The sequence below is a fragment of the Amphibalanus amphitrite genome, unplaced genomic scaffold, assembly GCF_019059575.1.
Source record: "Amphibalanus amphitrite isolate SeventyFive unplaced genomic scaffold, NRLGWU_Aamphi_draft 001383F_arrow, whole genome shotgun sequence".
Taxonomy (NCBI): domain Eukaryota; kingdom Metazoa; phylum Arthropoda; class Thecostraca; order Balanomorpha; family Balanidae; genus Amphibalanus; species Amphibalanus amphitrite.
In genome coordinates, this window is record NW_024882876.1 from 33,734 (window position 1) to 56,465 (window position 22,732).

The 22,732-nt window shown below is 54.2% G+C and overlaps 3 protein-coding genes and 1 long non-coding RNA gene across 8 annotated transcripts; 2 read left to right on the forward strand and 2 right to left on the reverse strand.

The window, feature by feature from the left end:
• The first annotated feature begins 951 nt into the window (after positions 1 to 951).
• LOC122372660 (serine--tRNA synthetase-like protein Slimp) lies at positions 952 to 7,890 on the forward strand. Of its 3 annotated transcripts, none has more exons than XM_043350163.1 (4): positions 952 to 1,092; positions 2,069 to 2,144; positions 2,396 to 2,540; positions 6,182 to 7,890. In XM_043350163.1, exon 4 carries the CDS (start codon positions 6,421 to 6,423, stop codon positions 7,777 to 7,779), a length of 1,359 nt encoding a protein of 452 aa, XP_043206098.1. In that variant the 5' UTR covers positions 952 to 1,092; positions 2,069 to 2,144; positions 2,396 to 2,540; positions 6,182 to 6,420; the 3' UTR covers positions 7,780 to 7,890. The 3 variants fall into 3 exon arrangements, with proteins under 3 accessions (XP_043206098.1, XP_043206099.1, XP_043206097.1); XM_043350164.1 differs by having other exon boundaries at positions 1,010 to 1,034; XM_043350162.1 differs by lacking the exons at positions 952 to 1,092; positions 2,069 to 2,144; positions 2,396 to 2,540 and adding an exon at positions 3,875 to 4,753.
• LOC122372667 (CD63 antigen-like) lies at positions 4,041 to 4,757 on the forward strand. The gene has a single exon (XM_043350174.1). It carries the CDS (start codon positions 4,041 to 4,043, stop codon positions 4,755 to 4,757), a length of 717 nt encoding a protein of 238 aa, XP_043206109.1.
• A 124-nt stretch (positions 7,891 to 8,014) lies between the features above and the next one.
• On the reverse strand, positions 8,015 to 9,451 carry LOC122372661. The gene is made up of 2 exons (XR_006254902.1): positions 8,908 to 9,451; positions 8,015 to 8,204 (listed from the first exon to the last, which is right to left on the reverse strand). It is a non-coding gene; the product is annotated as an uncharacterized LOC122372661 (long non-coding RNA).
• Positions 9,452 to 9,746: 295 nt separating this feature from the next.
• Positions 9,747 to 22,520, reverse strand: LOC122372662. Of its 3 annotated transcripts, none has more exons than XM_043350166.1 (12): positions 22,392 to 22,520; positions 18,800 to 18,970; positions 17,170 to 18,669; positions 16,954 to 17,051; positions 16,496 to 16,602; positions 16,171 to 16,348; positions 15,615 to 15,803; positions 15,039 to 15,202; positions 14,609 to 14,756; positions 12,399 to 12,509; positions 11,906 to 11,995; positions 11,440 to 11,577 (listed from the first exon to the last, which is right to left on the reverse strand). In XM_043350166.1, exons 2-11 carry the CDS (start codon positions 18,945 to 18,947, stop codon positions 11,942 to 11,944), a joined length of 2,697 nt encoding a protein of 898 aa, XP_043206101.1. In that variant the 5' UTR covers positions 18,948 to 18,970; positions 22,392 to 22,520; the 3' UTR covers positions 11,440 to 11,577; positions 11,906 to 11,941. The 3 variants fall into 3 exon arrangements, 2 of the variants coding, with proteins under 2 accessions (XP_043206100.1, XP_043206101.1); XR_006254903.1 differs by lacking the exon at positions 11,906 to 11,995 and adding an exon at positions 13,310 to 13,365 and having other exon boundaries at positions 11,563 to 11,577; XM_043350165.1 differs by lacking the exon at positions 11,906 to 11,995 and having other exon boundaries at positions 9,747 to 11,577.
• Positions 22,521 to 22,732: the final 212 nt, after the last annotated feature.

Here is a 22,732-nt window from a genome sequence, read left to right on the forward strand (position 1 = left end):
AATCCTTTTTTCAAGAAATGCAAAGTAATGATGAACATCAAATTAAACATTAAGCTGATTTAGTGATCCAAGCTTTCTTCTCCAGTAGCAATAGAATGATCGCATGTTTCATTTGCCAGACACTGAGTACCTAATGCACATCACCATCTGCATATGCAAAGTAAAGCTGCCTGGGTTCGTTCATTCTAGAATTTTTCACTTGATAGTTAGCACTCATTGATCTTGCTGCTGTAAGTTATATTTCAATATTCATACCAATACATCAATACGCGTTCATCAGCCAACATTTACTGGCTTCATACTGCGCGTGCTCTTCAGTATTGATCTCCTGCAATACCTATTATAGCTTGTTTTCGGCCAATAAGCTCTTTTAATTTTACTTTTTTTCTTGCTGATAAGTGAGCCAGATCAACTTGCGTTTATCAACCAACATTTCCTAGCTTCAACCTGATATTACTCAGGACTCAGGACTCTTCAGTCTCCTGTACCTATACTTCAACTTGGGATTGTTTTCAGTCAACATGCTTCTTTAATATGACATAATTCAGTCACAAGGGATTCAAAACTTCCAACAAAACGACATACTAGAGTTCGAAAACCACCAGATAAACTTGAAAAATGCCTTGGAACGGAGCAGAACGGAGCCAAGTGGTGCTGCTCCATTTGTTTGTTTACAATAATTGTAGTGCTGATGTATTGTTTTAGGACTCTAGCGGTCGGCTTATAAAAAATGAAACATTTTTACAAAATCTGTATGGCAATTAATATTTTTCTGAAAGAACTAAAATATTCAAGAGCCAAACACTATGAAATACAGGAATCGGAACGAAAAAGTAACCCAAAAATCCAGCCTAATAACCGACTCCTAAAACTGCGGCAAAATCAGCACTTTTCCCCGCAACTCGTTGTCCAGACGTAAATATGCTTACATGCATGGGGCAGGGGCAGGGCAGTTCTCTATATACCGTGGGGCGTGGCGCATGGGGAAATAATTATAATTATTGTATAGGTATTGGCACAGTGTATATAAATAGGTACTGGAAATAATTGTATGTAGAACAAATTTATGGTATCGATCATTTTATTTTAAAGGTAAAAATTCAATGAAGAGCTGACACACTGTCTGCTTTGATTCGCTATGATGCATGATTCAATGTTTGTACCTTTCTTTCAGCAATCACATTCTAATTTGAACAATTGTATTGCGGTCGGCGGTACCTGCCTACCTACCTATCTTGTATCAGTATTGTGAAGGGATATAGATAACACAAGCAGTCCTCTCCGTAGCATCACCCAGCCGTTCCTGAGATTCGAGAACGGCATCCTGCACGTGTGCACGTGCAAACGGGGTCCAAACTGACTTTTGCACAGCACCCTACTAACCGGTCCTCAACCGTGTACCAAATTGAAGTATGCCAAGTTTCTTTGGTATCTCTTCTTTTTGCATTTTGCACGTGCATTGGGGGTCACGTCACTCACATAGATCAAGAGTATCCGACCTTTGGTAGAAGGGATACAGCTACCCTACAAAGATTACTGCAAGACAATCGCCCAAGCGGCTGCTGAGATATGAGCGTCTCAAAATCACTACTTTTGCAAAACAGCTTGAACACCCTTGACCTATGACCGATGTGGACATCAAATAGACCATCGTCTAATCCTAGTCCACTGATATACCTATACCCTTGACTTTTCACGTGGCACGTGCCACGACGATCACTGAGATGTATCAAAAGTAGTCAATTATGGGGTAGAAGGGACGGGGCTACCCAGCAAAAAAGACCGCAAGCCAATCGGTCCAGCGGTTGCTGAGATATAAGCCTCTCAAAAGCACTACAGGCCGGGCCGGGCCGCTCATGCTGAAACTTTTTCCGTTATATTGAAAAGACTTCGCTTCGCTCTCTGCGCTCGCTTGTAACTATTTGAATGCTGTCATAGAGCTACACAATAGCTCCTAGTTTTTTTTTCAGAGGAGATTGATCTTGTGACCAAAAGTAAAGGAGTTACCTTAGCCAAGTTACAGCTCCGCTTAGGCTCAAGTTTTAATGACATGCATAATTGATTTCAGGAGTATGCCTGTGAGGCGGAGAGCCCCATGGACTAGGAGGTTCATTCGCCAGTACTTCCCACAAATCAGTGAAGAGGTAAGGATTATAACAGTTGTTAGGAAACAATTTTAATGAAAATTTAAGTCTAGACATTTAATATGTACTGATTCAATATTCAGTTATTCGTTGATACCTATGCATCGATCGTGCAAGTAGATTCCAGCCCAGTGAGTTAACATTACAATCTGACGTGATGACTGATCAGTTTTCACTGTCGGAGCTGCTTGTCACCGGGAGCCCGCAGCTGACGCCGGTCCTGGCCGCCGCTCCGCCGCTGCTCTCGACAGGTGGCGTTCCGCTGGGAGCGGCGTTTATCGGTGGCGTACTTTTTCGTCGGCTGGAACACACTGCTGGCCGTGGGGTGGCTGTGGTACCGCCAGAGGCAGCAGCGCGAGCTGACCGGTGACGAGAGGACCGACAAGATCAACAGAGGTCAGTGGCTGAGGTGGCGGCGGACGGGAGAGAGGCTGCGGCGGCGCCCCGGACTACTCCGCGGGGTCCACACTTCGCAGAGATTCATCGAAGGGTTTTCATGTGCCGCCCCTTTCTTAGACAATAAATGTTCTATGAATGGGGGGGGGGGGCGCACAGGCATACACCTCGGCTTAGCGTATATCGACACCTTTTTTTAAACCCCACATTTGTTCTCCCGTGAAGTTCAGACAAGTTGTTAAGAAACCCCTTCAAAAAAGGTACAGTCACTCGATTTTTCTCAAGTTTGTCTGTCTTGGCAGATCAAGCAATGCCAGAGCAAGCTTACGAACACACAAATTTGATCAGGATCGGACGATTGGACACTTCTAAAAAGAGATCTTTCGTGCTTCCCGGAAATTCACCGGAGAACAGATGTGGGGTTTTAAAAAAAGGTGTCGATATAACCAATGCATACGTCCACATATCAGAGCTAGACTGAAGTATATTCTATTGCTGCAGCTGTTGACCTTTCGACGCTTACAGTTTTGTGTTTGAATGGAAAATGTTTTGTTTTTGAGTTTTGTGTTTGAAACACAGTTTTGTGTTTGAAAATACCCCCTCTACCTCTGGTATGTGCTGTTCCAAGCTGATTTGTGTTCTAATGGACTTGCCCAGTGAACAACTTAAGGTTAATGTGCCTGGCTATCCCATGTTGTCTTCATATTGATGAGCCATATGCTGCTACGCAGCCCCACACATCTGAAAGTTTGTGGTTATCTCTGATCTCAGCACCTTCGCTACGACCTGAACAGGCGACTGACCGAAAGGTGCTGCTCAGACAGGACTAGGTGGCGCTGGCTGATTTGAAGCGTCTCAGAAGCTGACGTAGGGCCCATTCGCAATTCGCATGTCGCAGCAATATAATATCCTGTATCCCACATTGCGAAACAGCAGTAATGACATTTTTTCTGAACCTTCTGTTATGCGTTAAGCAAACAATGGCACAGCTAATAAATATCCGAAAATGCGAATGAACGCTCGGCAAGATCCTTCACGGCTGCTGCCAATTTTTGCAGTCGGGAAGTTTCACTTTACGGACTCGTAGTTGGAGCTCGCATATAGTCAACCATCCGCCTTGTAAACGTGGTCCACCGTGCACACGGTCCGCCTGTGCTCAGTCCCGTTTGTTGTGCCGGGCGCCGCCGCCGTGCGCCGCTCGGCCGCCGAGCACGCCCGGTGCCGCTGACGCAGTTGCGCCACCGCGCCACATCGCCGACCTTCGGTCAGCTCAGAAGCCGCACAGCGTTAATCTTATCAGCACAGGAGGACGGCGGCACCGGCCGACCGACGCCACAGACCGACCGAGGGGCCGCGAGCGACAGCTATCCGTCCGACTGACGACCGACTGACCGACTACCTACCTGTCTACGGACCCGCGGCGGATCTACCCACCTACCTGTCTACGGACCGGCGGCGTATCTACCTACCTATTTACCTTCGGACCCGCGGCGGATCACCATGGCCTGCTGCCGGAGCGTCAAGCTGCTGCGGTTCTGGCTGCTGGTGCAGAACCTGGTGCTGTTCGCCGGCGCGCTGGCGCTGCTGACGGTCAGCGTGGATGCCCTCTCCTCGGAGCACCCCCACCTGGAGTCGGTGCTGGGCGTGAGCGTGTCGCGCGGCGCCGCCCTCCTGCTGACCGCCGTGGCCACCCTGGTGCTGGTGGTCAGCTTCCTGGGCTGCTGCGGCGCCATGCTGCAGAACACCTGCCTGCTGGGCCTGTTCGGCTGCTTCAGCGTCCTGCTGTTCATCCTGACGGTGGCCGGGTTCGCGTCGGCGCTGGTGGCCGCCGGACCGGAGGCGGACGTCGTTCAGCGCGACCTGTTCGAGTCGATGGGCCGCTACGGCAACGACACAGAGGTCACGGCCGTCTGGGACTTCCTGCAGCGCGACTTCCAGTGCTGCGGCGTGCGCGGCGGAGCCGACTGGAGCAACCACAGCTCGATCGACACCGAGGTGCCTGCCAGCTGCTGCCGACCGGGCGCCAACGGCACCCAGCTGGCCTGCGAGCAGCAGCCGACCGACAGGAACTCCTACTACGAGCACGGCTGCTTCTCGTCGGCGCAGCAGCTGCTGGAGGACCACAGCGCCGCGCTGGCCGGCGCCACCGCCGCCGTCGCAATCTTCCTCGTCCTCTCGTGCACGCTCTCCTGCTTCTACATTAAGATGAAACGGTAAGGGACGAGACGAGACGAGCGGATAGGGGGACAGCTAATGCAGTAAAAGCAATCACTGTGTTCGCTAGAGCCCATAAAAGCCTGTGGATGTGCTCAAGTTAGACCTTTGACCTACCGTTGACCAGTAGCGTGATCTCAAAATTAAAATATTAGGTAGGGAGTGCTTAAGATGTGCATTGGAGATCCTTTTTATCGCCGCCTTGCGAGTCTACGCTTACGATGCTTAGCTTCGCATTATCAATCGCATTCGGCTAAAAGTTCAGCGCAGGTTAAGCACTACGCCGCTAAACCCACCAGGTATTCCAAGGTCACTGGCTGATAGGAATGCCCTCTGTGATACGATATCAGTTCGGTTGACATCACATTTTCCTCAAGAATTCTCAGCCGCTGTAGAAGTATGAGGGTGTTCTGACCATAGAAGATTACCAGTCTGTTTAGAGGGAGGGGAGGAAACCGGCCTTGGAGGGTCCAAGCCAGTCGTGGGGATCTCACACCGGTCTGAGAGGGCTCAGAGGGCTTCGGTACTCACTCCCCAGTGGACGGCGGCTCTATGAGGCTCGGAAGCCCACGTCACCACCTTCAAAAGACCTCCAGTCTTGTAAAACGTAGTTCATATGGGTACTGTTAGAGCACCTTTATCAAAGTTAAGCTAGATTCAAGAAATATTGATAATGGGACATCACCGAGCAGGTACGGCATCAGCATCGAGGGACAGTCTTTTGTGATGGACCCTGGCCGGACCGGCCGGGCAGTGCTGCTGACCGACCTCAATGCTGTCGGGACTGAGACGTGCTGATACCGGCCAGCCGGCTGAGTCAGCGATGACGCAGCCGACGGACAAAGAGCCGTCAGGACCACTCGGTGTCCGGGTCCCGAGAAACGGCGCCTATCGGGGCGACATGCGCCGCGCTCTGCGCCGATAACAACGATTTGTAACGGTGCTACGAGATATAACAGCCCCTTGTGGAGTCTAACTGCATGCGTTACAATCGCGGTAATGCACGCCTCCCTAATCCATGCTATCAGCATCGCCAACTAGTCGAAAGGAGGCTTCCCATCTTTCCAATCGAATTTCGATGTTAGATTGGACACATTGAATACTCGTCAGGAAAACACCTGACACACCTGAAATCTTATGCAGAAAGATGCAGACTGATTCCATGGAAGTCTGTGAACGCGATACTCTGGATTCGAGTCCACTGCAAAATTGTATACCTTAGCAACGCCCTCGACAATTCAGTCTTCGGTTCGAGCCTATGAAGCCCCGAAAGCCAGCGCACCCCTAATACGACAATACCCAAGCTCATAAGCTTTGTCTGGCCTTTCATCGAGTTTTGTCTTACCATGTCTCTCTTGCATTTCAGCCGTTTGTGACCGGCCTCTGCGTATCAGCCCTTTGTGACCCTACCCTTTCTTGTGTTTCAGTCAAGCGTCTTATGAGCGCCTCACAGTCTGAGACGATCCGCGTGCTGGAGTACAGCGGTTTCACGCGAGTCAACGACGAGACGCTGCACGTGTCGCACGGCCCTCCGTCGGCCGCGGTTCGACCGGGCCCCAAACCGGCGGCGGCCGAGACCGATCAGGGCGCGGCGTAGACCGGCCCGGGACTGAGACATTATCTGCCCGCCGAGCGGTGACTGTGTGAGTGTGTGAGGACGCCGGCGATGCGGCTGCTGCGGTGTCTGCTGAGCGGCGCGCCGGCCGCCGCCCTCCCGTCGGCGCTGTACGTGTCCGGCCGCAGCGCAGAGCACGTCGTCTCCGTGCTGCGGCCGTGCCTGGACGAGGCGCTGGCGCCGGCCGCGCTGCCCGCGCTCCGACACAGCGTGCGCTGCCGGCGCGCCGCGCTCGACCTGGACGCCCTGCTGGCCGGCCACGCCCAGCTGCAGCGGCTGGCCGAGCAGAAGGCCGAGCTGACCCGGCGCCGGGCCGAGGTGGCCGCCCGCGGCGCCCAGCTGCGCCGCAGCCAGTCGGCCGACGCCGCGCAGACGGAGCAGCTGCGGCGTGACGGCGCGGCGCTCAAGGAGCGGCTGCGCGCGCTGCAGGAGCCGCTCTGGCGACTGGAGGAGGAGGTGCTGCCGCGACTGGCGCGCCTGCCCAACACCCTCCACCCGCTGACGCCGGAGGCCGAGGACGGCCTGGAGCCGGTGCCGCCGCCGGAGCGGGGCGCCGGGCCGCAGGAGCGTGTGCCGCTGCCGCCGACCGACCCGCTGTTCGCTGACGTGGAGCCGAGCGACGTCAGTCCGGGCGCCTACTACCTGCACGGCGCGGCGGCCGAGCTCGAGCTGGCGCTGCTCGAGTTCGCCTGCGCCGAGCTGGCGGCCGCCGGGTTCGCGCGCGTCAGCTGCCCCGACACGGTGAAGAGCCTGGTGGCTGAGGGCTGCGGACTCGAGTTCGGCGACCCCGGTGAGGTGGCGCGGTTGGCGGCCTGGCACGAGGGCACGCCCGACTCGCCGCTGGGCCTGCACCTGGTGGGCGGCGCCTCGCTGCCGGCCGTCTGCGCGCTGCTGGCCAAGAGCCGGCAGCCGACGGCTGCGCTGCCGCTGCGGCTGGCCGCCGCCGGCCGGCTCTACCGACCGCCGGCCGCCGCGCCCGCCGCCGCCCCGCAGGCGTCCGCCGTGCGCCACCTGACCGCCTGCGCCGCTGAGCACGGCGACGACGTGTTCGAGGCGAGTCTCCGGTCCGTCACGGCACTGGTGGCGCGGCTCGGTGCTCCGTGCCGGCTGCGCCACGTGGCCGCGCCCGGCCTGGCGCGCTCGGAGCGGCGCCGGACCGAGCTGCAGCTGCTGGTGGCGCGCACCGGCCGCCACGTGACGGTGGCGCACGTGTCCGACCACGGCGACTGGATCAGCCGGCGGCTGCACGCGGCGCACGGGGCGCCGGGCGCGCCCGAGAGCCGGCTGCTGCACCTGGTGGAGGGCGCCGCGCTGCTGGTGCCGCCGGCCCTCGAGGCGCTGCTGGAGACGGAGCCGGGCCGCCGGCGCCACTGGCCGCCGGCGCTGCTGCCCCACCGAGCCAGTCTGTAGTGGGCCGCCGGCATTGTGTGATCGGATAGGTTTGGATTGTGTAATGTATATGCTGTGAGTCATGAGCTGTAATGTGTGTTGGAATTGTTATAAATGAAGTCGTCTGATCTATACTTGTGATGCAACTAACTAGCTTAGCTACGTTCAGAGCACGAAACAGCACAATGAAAGCCGATATTAAGCGGAATGAACACCACGGCCTATCTTCAATCAAGGACATGAATAACTGTCTTGATCATGATCACGAGCACGTTTTATTCACAAAAATGATGCATAACAATCCAGCCCCGTCGCCTTCGCATTGTCACCACGTCACGTTTTTCTCCTCTTTGGAGGTACGGAATCGATAATATCGTCATCTTCGTCATCCTCCTCCGGGGCGTCTTTCTGGTCCTCACCGCCGGCCTGGTCCGTCCCGTTTGTTCCTGAGGAGATAATATCTGTGAACACCTGGGGCATTACAAGCAACCCCGCGGTTGACGCATAACGAGCAGCTCTCTGGCAATAATGCCTCGTAGAGACATTTTATAACCATGCCATCCATCACCTTGGTCTGTTCACTTTGACGTTATGGGTCCTATGACACAACTTAGAGGTCGACCGAGGGCCATCTGCCACATCGCTATACTTGTATGACCGATGCAGGGGCGTCGGTTATGAAGTGGATGCCCCGTTTCGCGGCGTCCTTTCGTCCACATATCAATATTGACCTCAACGATGGTATCTGGTCATTACCTGCCTACCTATCGCTATCGATGAATGCCTTAATTACAACTTGATGTTTTTTGTGAATAATTTATTTTCATTATAGAGGGTATTCATTACATTAATTTGATGTCTAAAATTCCTAGAAAACAATTCTGTATCAGGGTTTAATGCTTCCAAAATCTAGCAAGATATATTATTAGCACAATGACATGATTCATCAGGTAATTCCTTAGATAGGTACTCCATTTCTTAGCATAACCATTCAGACCTGAAAGTAATATTACTTCACCATGACCCCTTGACCATGACTAAGCAAAGCACTGGGCTACCAGCTGTTATGTTGATAGGAGTTAATTTGAAAAGAAAGATGTCAAGTTGCTGCTGATGCATTCTCATAACTGCATTTCACTCAAAGCTTACCTGGTTTCTTTTGAACTAAAGCTGTCAGCTTTTCATTTATTTTGTGCTGCACCTCAGAGAGTCTGCTTGACAATGGCTGGTCTCCGATAGCACTTGATTCAATTGTTTCTCCATATGCCTCTCCTTTACTTTTCAGGATAGCTACTACACTCATTTCCTAGACGTGTAACTACGCTCCACAATCAATAATTCAAATGGAGGCTCAAGAACACGGGCTAGCCCACTGAAGATATCAAGATAGTGTGTGGAAGACTGCTAAAGCCGAAGAGCAGCTAGTTAGGACGTCAGACTCCGGAGCCCACTGAGAAAAAATCAATGCTGATGCTCAATGGTGTGGGCGCAACGTGGGCGCAACAAAGATAGGTCCAGAGGATAGATAAGGAACATTAGGAGCAAGCTCCAGTCTCCACACTATCTCGTTCCAGAATATGGAAAAATACACAGCGTATATGAAAAATGCTCAACCATTCACCACAACCAATATAAACATTCACACGTTGACGTGATGCGCGTTTTTAACAAGGTTGTAGGAATTGTTGACGACAAAGGTATTGAAACGAACCACGACCGAGACGGGAAAGTGACGTCATGTGACACATGACGTCACAGTCGCATTATCTATGCCGCATTTCCCACATTGATATGAAAGTCACTTTCTAAAATTTGTAGGTAGGGCTTTAGCGATTTGTTTTAGGACACCAATGTCATGTGTCTTACGCTATGTCCAGCACCATCACTGGCTAAATATCGGTGGGGCTCGAGACTGTCACCGGGACTGCACAAAATGATAGCCATGAACAAGGCCGCAGTCTGTGATATTCTGTTTATAAGTCAAAATCACGGTTTTCAGACTGAACATATATTTGCTCTCAACTGACTAGGTAGCTCTGCATGCATGCAATCGTTCAAGCAATGCGTAGACACGCGGCCTCCTTTTGACGGTGTCGTAACATGGGTTCCTGAATGACTGATGTCCGGACGAAGCATCCCGTGAGTAGCACTGCCGGCGCACGATCTGCCCGCTCCCTCTCTCCTCCTTCCCCACTCCGCCAATCAGCGCGCCCCACGGAGGCACGGCCTCGCACTCGCACACACGGAGCGGCTCGAGACCACCTAGCACTAGCGCTAGCTCTAGCGCGACCACAATACTTATGGAACACTGAAGCATACATCGACTTGCACAGTGCACACACGGCCAATTGACTCAGCACTCAGTACCAGAATCATTCTAAACATGGTTTGGTTATATGAAATGATAATTAAAAGATAATTAACTAATATGATAATTAATACCTATTCACATGCCCTTGCTGAAGAGCGAGTTCAATAAGACTTCGCCCACTGCTCCTGGAAACATTTTGGTCCGTCTTTGAACTGATTCAAATTGTAACATTACGGTGTAATAAACGCGTCGTTAAATAGGTATATGCACACAGGGAAAACAAGGCACATGAAAAACTTGCGAGTGCGCCACCAAGATATGCACGCGGTGGGCGCGGGTCCCAGGCGAAAGGAATCGTACCGGGTAAACTGAACGCGGCAGTGCTCAACATTGCCATTTCACCAACGATACTGATACGACTGTGCCCAATGGAAATCACAGAACATATCGGCGCACTTACAAAACGCCAGCACACAGGAGAAACAAACTGATGGCAAATGTAAATTATCACATGTCGTTCGACTAGGAAGTACATATCCACACTGTAAAGCACAGACCAGCCGCCAAAGCCTCGATGACTCGATGTAAAGATGCTCCGCTAGCAACGTTCCCACATGCTCCAGATACATGCCCCGGCGGCCCAAAGCTGCGCACCCCGACTGAGCACGAGCTCCGCAACTACCGGTGTACGGCCCGTACTGACCACACGTCTACTCGGCGATGGCTGATCGAACAGAATATGCCCGTGGAGTGCCCGGCGACCATAGCTGCTGGGTGCTGGCAGTTGCGCGCCTGTCCAGTCAGGCGCTGGTACTGTAGAACCCTACCCACTGTCCAGTGTACCACATCGGTGCAGCGGCTGTCCACTGTTCAGTGTGCCACACCGGTGCTGCGGGCTGTCCACTGTTCAGTGTACCACACCGGCTCTGTGTATAGTGTCCACGGTCCAGTCACACGCCGGTCGAGAGCGGTCACGGCCGTGGCACCCTCGGACCGGCCGGTTTCTACATCGATAGCGCAGTCTCCCGGAGCGGTCCCTACCCGGTGTATCGTCCGTCAGTTCACTGGTGTTTGTAGATGGTGCGGCCCGCTCACTCGTGTTTGTAGATGGTGAGACTCTCGGCTGGTTCACTGATGTTTGTAGCTGTTGAGACTCTCGGGTCAGATCACTCGTGTTTGTAGATGGTGAAGCTCTCGGACCGGTTCATGCCCGTTGTTTCGGCGGACGCGCTCACCGGTTCGGCCACCACGCTCTGCGTCATGGCCTCGCCGGCGGCGCCGCGCACGTTCTGGCGCCGCGCGCCGTTCCCGCCGCCGGCCGCCGGCTCCGCGGCGCCGTCCAGCCCCAGCAGGTGTTTGCGGCGCAGGTACGGCGAGCGCGACTCGGCCGAGCTGCCTGAGCCGGGCCGCGAGGTGGCGCGCGCGCGCGGTGCCGCCGGCTCCTCCGAGTCACTGGAGAGGCGCGACGACCGGCCGCGGCCCGCGGCGGAGTGGTCGGCGCCGGCAGCCTGTCGGCACGGACGGCACTCCGGTCAGAGGGGCTCACTGCTCACAGACCCCGGTCAGAGGGGCTCACTGCTCACAGACCCCGGTCAGAGGGGCTCACTGCTCACACACTCCGGTCAGAGGGGCTCACTGCTCACACACTCCGGTCAGAGGGGCTCACTGCTCACAGACTCCGGTCAGAGGGGCTCACTGGTAACCGACGTCGGAAACTGCCGACAGGACAACGAACAACCTATCTGCAACGGCACCAACAAATGCATACAACAAACTACAAATTCTGCAGAACGCCGGGTTTTGATACTAGCCAAGCGTGCAGGATTTAGTACTCACCGGAGGTTCTCATAACACGTGCTGGGTGGGTCGGCTTTACTGTGCCGATTCTGGCTGGGGTTTTGTCTGTGCCGAAGAGACTGGCTCTCTCTAAAACGAGGAGGCATAAAACATAAACGAAATACGAAGGACACTACTAAAGCGTGAAGCCAACAAACAGCGCATGCGCTCTCGCGACAAAACAAAAAGAATGCTTGAAGCAAGTTTGCAAGACAAGGCTACGCGCAAAGACAACGGCAAACAAAGACAAAACTACCACTAGGACAGAGAAAGACCAACATGTAAGCATGTTAGCTGAGACTTTCGACATAGGTACGTGAGGCTGCCGTTCCGATCTGAGCAGCGAGTGCTGCAAAAGTCGGTCGGCTGGCCGCAGACACACAGCGTTCGCCTGTCACTGACCTGGACTCTGTCTGACCTGTGACCCGACTGACCCCGGCTGACCCGTTACTGGTCTGTTCTGTTACCCGTCTGGTCTGGAAGCCACACTGACCTGGTGGGAGCGGACGGTGCGCCGCTGCATGTGCAGGCTGGCGTAGTTTTGTCCGCCGGACGCGCGGCGGCCGCACACCTGTTTGATGCGCTGCAGAACGGACAGGAACGCCTGCGGCACCGGCAGACACACCGTCAGAGGGGGATGCGGCGGCACACGGCCAGAGGGGAACAGCGACACTGCTCTACACAGGACACAATACATATCGCTCAATCCCTATACAAAGCTAACACAATACATATAGCTCAATCCCTATACAAAGCTAACACAATACATATCACTTATAACAGCACATCACTTACGATACACCACAAACCACGTGCACATGGCCTATACATGAGACACATAGCTGATACACAACATTCGCTTGAACACCACACAACGCTTCAGTCATTAATGCCATTAGTAAGGCATATCCAGCACAATGGCATCACGACAAGGCAAATAAACTAGAATTAAAGAATAATTGAGAATTGGGTCGAAAATATAAACTCGGGAAAAAATTGAAGAAGTGGAATTGAGTATTAATCATTGAGTACACTAATGTATTAAACTGAATTGAAACGCATCCACGACAGGGACTAAACAGGCACGCGGCAGCGTCATAATTCGTCTCAGCCTAGCTTGCTAGGCAATCGGCATGCTATATCCATGCACCCATGTGCCGCGAGCACTAAACATTGGCTTACCTGAACGAGCACTAAGCCTCGACTTACCTGAGCGACACGAGCTTCAAACAATGACTCGCCTGAGAAACAGGCTCCCCAAATACACTCGCCTGAGAGACACGAGCGCCAAACACAGACTCACCTGAGAAACGTTAGGATCAAACTCTGACTCACCTGAGCACCAAACACTGACTCACCTGAGCACCAAACACTGACTCACCTGAGCACCAAACACTGACTCACCTGAGTGACTTCTTCTCTGGAGAACTCCAAGCATGCTAAGCAAGGCAAAGCTCAAACTAAAACAAAACAAAAACACAAATCACTTGGCTTGAAGCCAAAAAGAATCAAACCAAAAGTAAGCACACGAGCATCAAAACGCGTTTAGTAGCGGAAAAAAACGCATAACGTGCAGCTCATACGCGGCAAACAGCCAAAGCGAGCTGATAAATCGGCCATCGCGCAGGCGCGCCCGAAGTCTCTGAGATGGTGAGGTGGAGGGACGAATGGCACACCGAGCACGGACATTGATGAGTGCCCTCTTATACGTACAGCTACAGCTGACCATTTTGTGTGTATGGGAGTGTGCGATTAACCGATAATTTGGATTAGCTAGATATAGATTGTTTCAGTGCGTGGCTTTAGCACAAGGACATTACAGGAATCCGCCGCGCTGCAGAAATAAGAAATTACCTATCATAAATATTGACGGTGATTGGCATCAAATGGAGGCCAAAGCCCAAATGAACCATACTAACTAGAGATGTCAATCGGATACCAACTTTTTGGTATACCGATACCAAACCGATACCAACTTGGTATTTGGTATTTCAGTCCTGATGTGTTTGGTATTTTGTTGGTATCATGAATCCTCACTAATGTATAAGAGCCTAAGATATCGGTAAAAAGTTGGCATTTCTCTCATATTCCCAAGTTGGTTTGGTTTCGGTATTTCTCCATGGTTTTGGTTGGTATTTGGTTTGGTATCGGTATTCCGATTTTCCGTAATTGACATCACTAATACTAACCCCAGTACAGTGTATCGAAACCCTTCACACATAGCAGCTCATCCATTAAAAGCAGACTTGAAGCTACATTGGAAACCAGAGTATTCCACGTTATGTGCTCTGTTGAACCACGTATCGCATAGATATTATGCTGGCATGCCGTTAGCAGACGAGTTCCTCCCGGCAACATTAGTCACATTCTGGCAGCGTTACAGCGTGACCACGGTCATAGAATACTAGCGTGACCTCCCACCTACGACGCTCGCTGCTGACACTACCCTATCGCCATGACAAAGTTTGGAACCATTCGTCATTTTGCATCGAAATTGTCCAGAAAAAATGTCAAAATCACGTTATAAAAATACAAATACACATACAAAGTGAAAACCACATACAAATATTAAAAAAGGAATGTAATAGATAACATGGAATAGGTGGGGCGTGGTGCTTTGACCTTTTCCCGACCGTGGTTGGTGGCTGATGTTCTGACCCTGTCCCAGCTGTGATGGTCATGGGTGGGGCGCGGTGTCCTGACCTTATCCCAGCCGTGGTTGGGGATGCTCTGCAGCTGCGATATCATCTCGAGGCTGGTGTGGGCGTCAGCGCTGTTCTGCACGTCGGCCGCCGCCAGCAGGTACTGCTCCAGCTCCGTGCAGCAGGTGGTCTCTGCCAGCGACATGAACCTGGGGGCGGGACATGCACCGGTCACAGGGGCATCCGTGAACGATACGACACCTAATGAAACACAGAGCAGAGTACCCACTGCAGACCCCGAGCGAGGCCCGAGACACGCAGCGAGGTCTGTGTGAGGCTCAACTGTGATTAGGTCCAACAGTGAACACAAAGCACTCGTCACCCATCGCAGTACACTTGACTATAATATGACACGTAAGCGTTCACAGTATCAGAACAGTAAATACTGCAAATCCAGCCGGTTCCCCGTCGTCCACCGACGCCGCTCTCACTTGTCGGAGACGAGGATGGCGCCCAGGTTTCTGCTGAGGAAGACGACCGAGTTGCTGAGCAGGGTCTCGACCATCTGCCGGACCTGTTGGGACCAGCGCTCGGCGGGCAGCTGGGCCGAGAGCCGGCGGCAGTCGAGCAGCACATCTAGCACCGTCTCCTGGCTCTGCGCACACCGCACAGCACCACAGTCAGCTGTCGACTCAATTATCTTTTGGGACACATCGACTGAAAGTCTGTGCAACACCGGCAGGAAATGACGTCCCGCCGGAAGGTCTCGGTATTGATGAACGGAAAGGGATCGCCACCCTGTCCCAGATCCGGGGAAGGTGGTCCCGTCTAGTCAGATGACGACCCCAGATTCAAGAAAAGAATGATTGTCCGACCAACACCGTTGGCCGGCCTCCCATCAATGGAGGAAACCGTAACTCGGTGCCAGGTCCGGTCCGGGGAGGGTGCTGCCACGGTCAGGGGCAGTTCACTGTCCGACACACCAGAGTGGCACCTGACCTGACACCCAGGTCAGGTCAGGTCAGGGTCAGCTGCCACCGTCCGGAGACGGCTCACTGTCCACTCACCAGTGTGGCCGCCTCCTGGAAGCACCAGGCGCGGTACTCGTCGGTGATCTCGCTGAAGCTCGGGTCGGCCCAGACGGCCACCCGGTTCTGGGTGACCCAGGCCAGGCAGCGCGCCGCCAGGTCGTCCAGGTCGCAGTCGGCGGCCGTGCACAGCGTCTCCAGCACGCCCGGGATACACTCGCTGCACGGCTGCAGGGGACATGTGCGCAGCGGTCACAGATAGCGGTCAGAACTCAGAGGTCACAGAACGGCCACACAGCTGTTACAGGACGGTTATATAGCGGTCACCGAGCGGCCAAAAGGCAGTCAGACCTCAGATGTCACAGACCGGTAAGAGGTTATACATACTGGGATCACCGACTGGGAGATCGGGAGTACCGATATAATAGAATACAGAAATGGTACTGATAAAAGTAGGTATGTATATGCTAGCGACATGGAGAAAAAAAATGCAGACAGATGACCGACACACAGAATGGCGAGCATCCCATGAGGCAGTCGGTTGTGTCGATCGTGCCTGTATCCGCATGTATCTGCACGATTCCCTGGTGCGTACCTTGTGGAACATGTGACAGAGTCGGACGCGCATGGCGAACTCGGCCATCCGGATGAGCGCCTTGTGGTTCAGCATGACGGCCAGCGTGATGAGGTCGCTGAGGTCGACGTCCTCCGGCACGTACATGGCGCCCGAGTACAGGTGGAACAGCACAAACTCCACCGTCTCCAGCTTGTGGCTGTCGGAGCAGCGCAGGCGGCGTCAGTGACGGAACAGAGACGGTGTCAGCTGCTGTGACACCGCATGTCAGTGTAAAGTTATTCGTCACACAGGAATGGCACCCACACAGACACATCACACTCCGCGAGGGTCGCCGGCCACTGACCCGTCGATGTGGATGACGTTGTGGTGCGGCTTGTCGAGCAGATCTCGGAAGTACTGGGAACGGGCGGCCAGCACACAGCGGTGTGCCGACACCTCCTGATTGTCCACCTGCGGGCCGGGAAGACACAGACAGGGGTTAGGCCTCCTATCAACCGACACATACACAGACGCACACGCATGCACGCGCAAACGCACTCATTCGCGCGCCCACACAATTCGTGTGAGGAAGCAGAGGCAGAAGAAGTAGAAACGCCAAGCACCGTTAGCTGATAAGTCAGCGTCAGCCGCCAAGGACTTTGTGATGGCACTATGCACCAGGTCTCAGATGACCTACAGTGTGGCAGCATTGCCCCCACCCGCGGTTCTCAGCTGATCTCTATACAGCACTGCACCACCCCCGGCCCTCACCGCTGACCTATATGGTGACAGCACTGCACCACCCCGGCCCTCACCGCTGACCTGTATGGTGACGTCGGCGTGCAGTCCATCAGAGAGCATCTGCAGCAGGTCGGCTGTCAGCTGGTCAATGCCCTGCTTGTTGCGCGTCTCCGGGGACTCTGGGGAGGGGAGGCCAGTGGACAACATCAGTCACAGCCGACCGCTGTATCATTTATTTTTGTCGACATCTGCGCGTTCCCACCTAACCCCTGAAAATGTCTGTCTCCCAGTACTCACGGCGTCTGAAGGATTTGCCGGAGGACACGTCCGACGCGTCGTCTGAGACGGGCGGCGACTCTGGTGGGTTGGACGGAGGCTCCCGCGGGCCGGGCGGGGGCCGCTGGGGCGCCGGCACCGGCCGTCCGCCAGCCTTCCGACGGGTCAGCGTGCCGCCGCTCTCTGCCGAACTGGAGGGGGCCGGTCGTGGCGGCGGAGGCCGCGACACCGCGTTCCTGCCCGAGTGTGAGCGCAGGAACGAGCGCTGCACGGGCGGCGTCGGCTCGGGAGCCGCTGTGGCCGGCCGCCGCCCGCTGGGCTCGGTGCGTGACGTCACGCGGCGGCCGGTCGGCGCCGCGCGAGACCCGCCGGCCGGCTCGGTGGAGCGGCGGCGCGCCGGCGCCGAGGCGGCCGGCCGGTGCGGCGGGCCGACGCTCTCCAGGCTGTCCCGCTCGCGGCCGGAGCCGGAGTCCGGGCGGCGGCCGGCGCTGGTACCGGCGGCGGCGCGCGGCCGGCCCTGCTGGCGGCGCGGCTGGACCGGACGCGCGGCGCGCCGGGCCGCCTCCGGCGTGGTGCCCAGACTGGCGTGGCCGTCGGGCCGGGCCGGCCGGTCGGCGCCCACCAGCGGACTGGGAGCCGCCGGCCGGCCGCGCTCCTGCTCCGTCCGTGCCTGGCAGTCGAGGCTGAGGTTGCGGCGCCGCTTCTCGTGGCGCAACACGCGGGTGGTAAGCTCGGGCGGCGGCCGGCGCGGCCGCTCCGTCTCGCCCACCGTGTAGAACAGACTGCGGCCCGAGGCCTCCGTCTGCTCAGAGTCCTCGTCGCCGTCCGTCTCGGCGGTCGGGCGCCGCTCCGCCGCCGTGGCGCCGTGGAATGAGAGGCTCATGGAGTCGCCGGCCGGGCGGCGTGAGGGCTGCGGCGCCGCCGCCTCGCCGGTCTCGTTCATGTCGATGTAGAGGTAGACAGAGTCGGATCCGTGGCGGGGTCGGCGCGGCACTGGCGGCTCGGCTGTCGTCGGCAGCTCGTTGAGATCCACGAAGAAGACGTGCTGCGAGTCGGGCGGCCGGCGCGGCGGCAGCGGCGTCGGCGTCACCGGTTCGTGGTGGCCGGCTACGATCGGCACCTCGTCCAGCGGGACGGGCGGCCGGCGGCCCGGCGAGCCGGTCACACTATCGGTGCGCTCCTCCCCGGCCACCAGGTCGGGCCGTGCCGAGTCGGACCACAGCCGGCCGGCCGGCACCTCGCCCAGGTCGTGGTCGGCGGTGCGCTCCGGACTGCTGCAGCCAGAGCCGTTGAACAGCAGGCTGCCTTTGCGCTTCTCCTCGATCTGCATCCGGGCCACCTCGGCGGGCGGGGGCGGCGGTCCGGCCACCGGCGGCGGTGAGGTGGCCGGCGGCAGCACGTCAGGCCGCGCCCGGGTCGGCCCACGGTCCAGGTCAGCCCCCACCGGCTCACAGTCCCCGTCGCCCATCAGCTCTGCGGCGTTGATGAAGCATTTAGCACGTGGACTGGAGTTCGTGTGACCTGGAAAAGATGCACATTTTATCAGTGGGTAATTTACACACTTAATACTTCACTGTTGCAAACTGTTGCAAACTTGCAACAGTGTAAAGCACTGGATATTAGCAAAATGATGTATGAAAGACAGACTCACCAGGTTGTGCTTGGATTGAGCAGCTGACATCCTCTCTCTCCCCTAGACTGTCACTGTCAAGACTGTCCTGGTCTGGATCTCTTTCCAGTGCAGCATTCTGCACCTCCTTGGAGGTCCTCCTAACCTCCCCATCTGGTGGGGTGCTCATTTTTGCCACCAGCACACAGTTACCTGGAACAGTCACATTCAATTGCTAACACATTCATGAGTTAGAGCTAAATGCTTATGTGATAGTTTGCACACAATCACTTCAGATAGCCATCTGCATAATAATAAACAGCATGCCAGTGTCGGGTGAAAACTGATACAATAACTTCGCATTTCATCATGTTTGATGTCAACATAATTACTTTACTCTACATGCAGTATACCTACCAAGCAGATTTCAGCTTCCTTTTTTCCATGTCAATTCTTGTGTGAAACACCTATAGAAACCTACCAATTTTTACTAAGGTAGGTACCTAATATTGATGTTTGCAACTCTCATCATGTACTATGTAGTAAACCATGCATCAAAGCCAATACCTATACTGCATATACCGCATTATACCCCATGTATTAATATTAGCCCCGGGTCAATTGTGGTTCGTGGATTATTGTCAATGCCCAATTTGATGGTTAGATTGAACGAGGGCCGAGGGGCTTCACCACCATTTACAGGGTGGGGCAGAAAGATTTACCTGTTTGTTTTCAGTCCATTACTTAAAAAGTTATGAACGGATTTTGATAAAATTTTGCATGCAGCTTCCCAACTGACTCATGTATCAACTTTAAGATCGTTTTTACATTTTGTAATAGTTGTTGTTGTGCTATGGCGAAGATGACTAAGTAAGCCCAAATTGCGGCGCTGAAGTAGACTGGCCACAGCTCCCGAAGCGTTGCCAAACAGCTCGGTGTTGCCGTAAAAACTGTTTGCAGTATAATTAAATGACTTAAAAAGACAGTGCTAGTGTCGTCGAAGTACATGCCAGGCAGAACAAGGGATTTCCGCTTCAAAAAGCCAGTTGATATCGTGCACAAGAAGGTGTTTCAATTCCTAGGCGAAGCATGCGCAAACTGCCAAGGGAACTCGTTGTTTAGCCCAGAACCGCCAAGAGAATCATAAACGACGGCTTAGGCTTTATGTCATACAGGATGCAACGTCGACACCTAATTTCGGCGGCATCCAAGAAAAACCAGCTACACAGGATCCAAAAGACGTTGGAGGAGATCAGGAGCGCCGGTAACAAGGCATTCTGCTGGTCCAATGACAACATGTTCATGCCTGAGCCCCAGAGACACTCCCAAAGCGTCAACATTTTGGCAGATGGTCCATCCAGCATTGATCCTGCTATTCGCACCATTTTTTGTTGCTTGAAGCCTGCTGGTGTCATGGTTTGGGCTACCGTCGCATCCGACGGCTCAAAAGGAGCCTTGGTCTTCATCAAGGAGGCTGTGAAAGTGAATTCAGAGGTTCAAGTCCATCTGCTGGAGGAACATGCTTTGTCTTGGGTCACTCAGTCGTTCTGAGACGGATACGTCTTCGTCCAGGACGGTGCGCCGCTGCAAACGGCCAACATCGCTCAACCGTGGTGGAAGACCCACATGCCTGGGTTCTGGGACAAAGACATTCGGCCATCATCAAGTCCAGACCTGAACCCGATGGACTTCGCAATCTGGGCCATCTTAGAGAGGAGGCTGTGTGCAGTGCCACACAGCAGAATCGCCGCCCTGAAGCTGGCCCTCGAGACGGCACCGTCGAATCTTGGCGGGGACACAGTGCGGCGCTCGTGCCCCTCCGCAGAGGGACGTTTCGAAGCAGTGGTGAAGGCAAAGGTGACCATATTGAGTCATTATGCCGTCGCTGAGATGTGTACATGTTACTGCATATATGTGCCAGAAATCAATTTGATATCTTTGTTCGGGGCCGAAATATTTAAGAAAATTAAGAGGTAAATCTTTCTGCCCCACCCTGTAGAACATGGGGAGGTCCAGCTAAAAAATATACACCGATACCTATAGCTGCCGTAAAGAGACAAAATACCTGGGGAGTCAAGTCCAGTGACCCCCACCCGCTGCCTTATGGCAGGGTCCACACCTCAATGGTGCGACTAAGCTCTAACTGCCACCAGTTCAGTTGTCACTTTTGTTGTGGATTTGGTATATTGTCAATGCCTCAGCATTCATTCCAGCAATCATGCAGTCACACTCACATTACCATATTTGCAGTAAATAGGGATAAAAAGTTGTGTGCATGTATACAAATGCATATACCTTACCTTACCTTACCTTACCTTATCGGTTATCGGGTAATAAGGCCACTAGGCCTGGAGGTCCCGCTCCCATCGAGCGTGTGTGACAGGTAAAGGCGAGGCTCTTAATGGTAGGGATTCGGGATGTCGTACATCTTGTTCGCCCAGTGTCGGTCCAGTCGTGCCTTGAACTGAGCAACCGATGTGGCAGACACTACTGTGGACGGCAGGGCGTTCCAGTCGTTGACGACTCTTGTGCTGAGGGCGTTTCTTCGTGTCAGGGTGTTCGCTCTGGGCTTGAGCAGTTTCCACTGGTGGCCTCTTGTTTGGTTGGAGGTGCTCTTGTGCAGGAACCGTTCGGGTTCCACTGCCATCTCGCCGTGCAGCAGCTGAAAGACGGTGATCATATCGCCTCTGCGTCGTCGGTAGTACAGCGAGGGGAGGCGAAGATGACGTTGTCGGTCCGGGTACGGGAGATGCCGGATGCTCAGAACCATCCGGGTTGCCCTGCGCTGCACCCGCTCCAGTTTTGCCTGGTCAACTCTGCCAAAGGGTCCCCAGATCAGGTTCCCATACTCCAGAAAAGGTCGGACCATGGATTTGTAGAGCAGAGGGAGAGTGACCTCATTGATGGTAGCGAAGGAGCGCTTCACGACAGCCAGCATCTGGGAGGCTTTCGCGATGGCAGCCGCTGTTTGCTGGTGAAACTTCAGGTCTTCGTCGATGATGATGCCCAGGTCCTTATCCTCCGTAACTCCCTCGATGGCAGAGTCGTTCAGGCGGTAGGTTCTCCCAGGGTTGAGTCTGCCAATGTGCATCACTTTGCATTTTGAAGCATTGAAGGGCAGCAGCCACTTGCTCGACCAGCGGACGAGGGCGTCGATGTCGGCTTGGAACTCGGCGGAGTTTCCAGTCACGTGGCGGTACAATTTGGTATCGTCGGCGAAGAGCTTGATGCAGCCGGAGACCTGACCAGGCATGTCATTCACAAATATATTAAACAAGATCGGCCCGAGCACAGATCCCTGGGGGATTCCGCTGGTCACCGGAGTCCAGTCGGACTTTGCACCTCCGACGACCACCCTCTGTCGGCGATCGAGCAGGAAGGCGGCGATCCAAACTAGCAGTTTTCCCCTGATGCCATAGCCATGTAGCTTCGTGATGAGACGTTGGTGCGGGACAGAATCAAAGGCCTTGGAGAAGTCCAGGTATGCGACATCGATCGGTTCCCCGGCCTCCACAGCATATACCCTATCAGTCTTTTGAGGTTTTTACCTTTTTAGAGCCTACCCAGCCTACCACAAAATGTACAAAATGTACTGGTACTGTACTCTTACTGCAATAAAAGATTTATACTTTACCTCTTTACCCAAGTGCCACAGTGCAAAGCCGTGGACGTCTGAATGCCTTGGTCTGAATTTGTGCCTAAATTTCACGCTTTACTCTCATAAGTCTCATTCAAGATTACTTTACTCCCATTTTTACTCCCATTCAGCATTTTTCATTTACGAAGTAGTGCCCGTGTTTGGTAGCTGTATAATGCTAATATGGCAGTATTTAAAAATACAGAAACGGCGCACTTGTAAAGTATTTCCGTGTGTTCAAAAGCGATATCATCATGATTTGTTGAGCTAAAGTAAGCTACTACTTGGATTACACGGGCCACTGATTTGCTGTAAAAGTTCATGAGCTAGCACACTCA

Coding starts and splice junctions, on each gene's coding strand:
- LOC122372667 (XM_043350174.1), top strand. CDS start 4,041: ATGGCCTGCTGCCGGAGCGTCAAGCTGCTGCGGTTCTGGCTGCTGGTG.
- LOC122372660 (XM_043350163.1), top strand. CDS start 6,421: ATGCGGCTGCTGCGGTGTCTGCTGAGCGGCGCGCCGGCCGCCGCCCTC.
- LOC122372662 (XM_043350165.1), bottom strand. CDS start 18,947: ATGAGCACCCCACCAGATGGGGAGGTTAGGAGGACCTCCAAGGAGGTG. Junction 17,052..17,169: donor CGGCAAATCCTTCAGACGCC/GTGAGTACTGGG, acceptor TCCCCTCCCCAG/AGTCCCCGGAGACGCGCAAC. Junction 14,757..15,038: donor GCCATCCTCGTCTCCGACAA/GTGAGAGCGGCG, acceptor TCCCGCCCCCAG/GTTCATGTCGCTGGCAGAGA.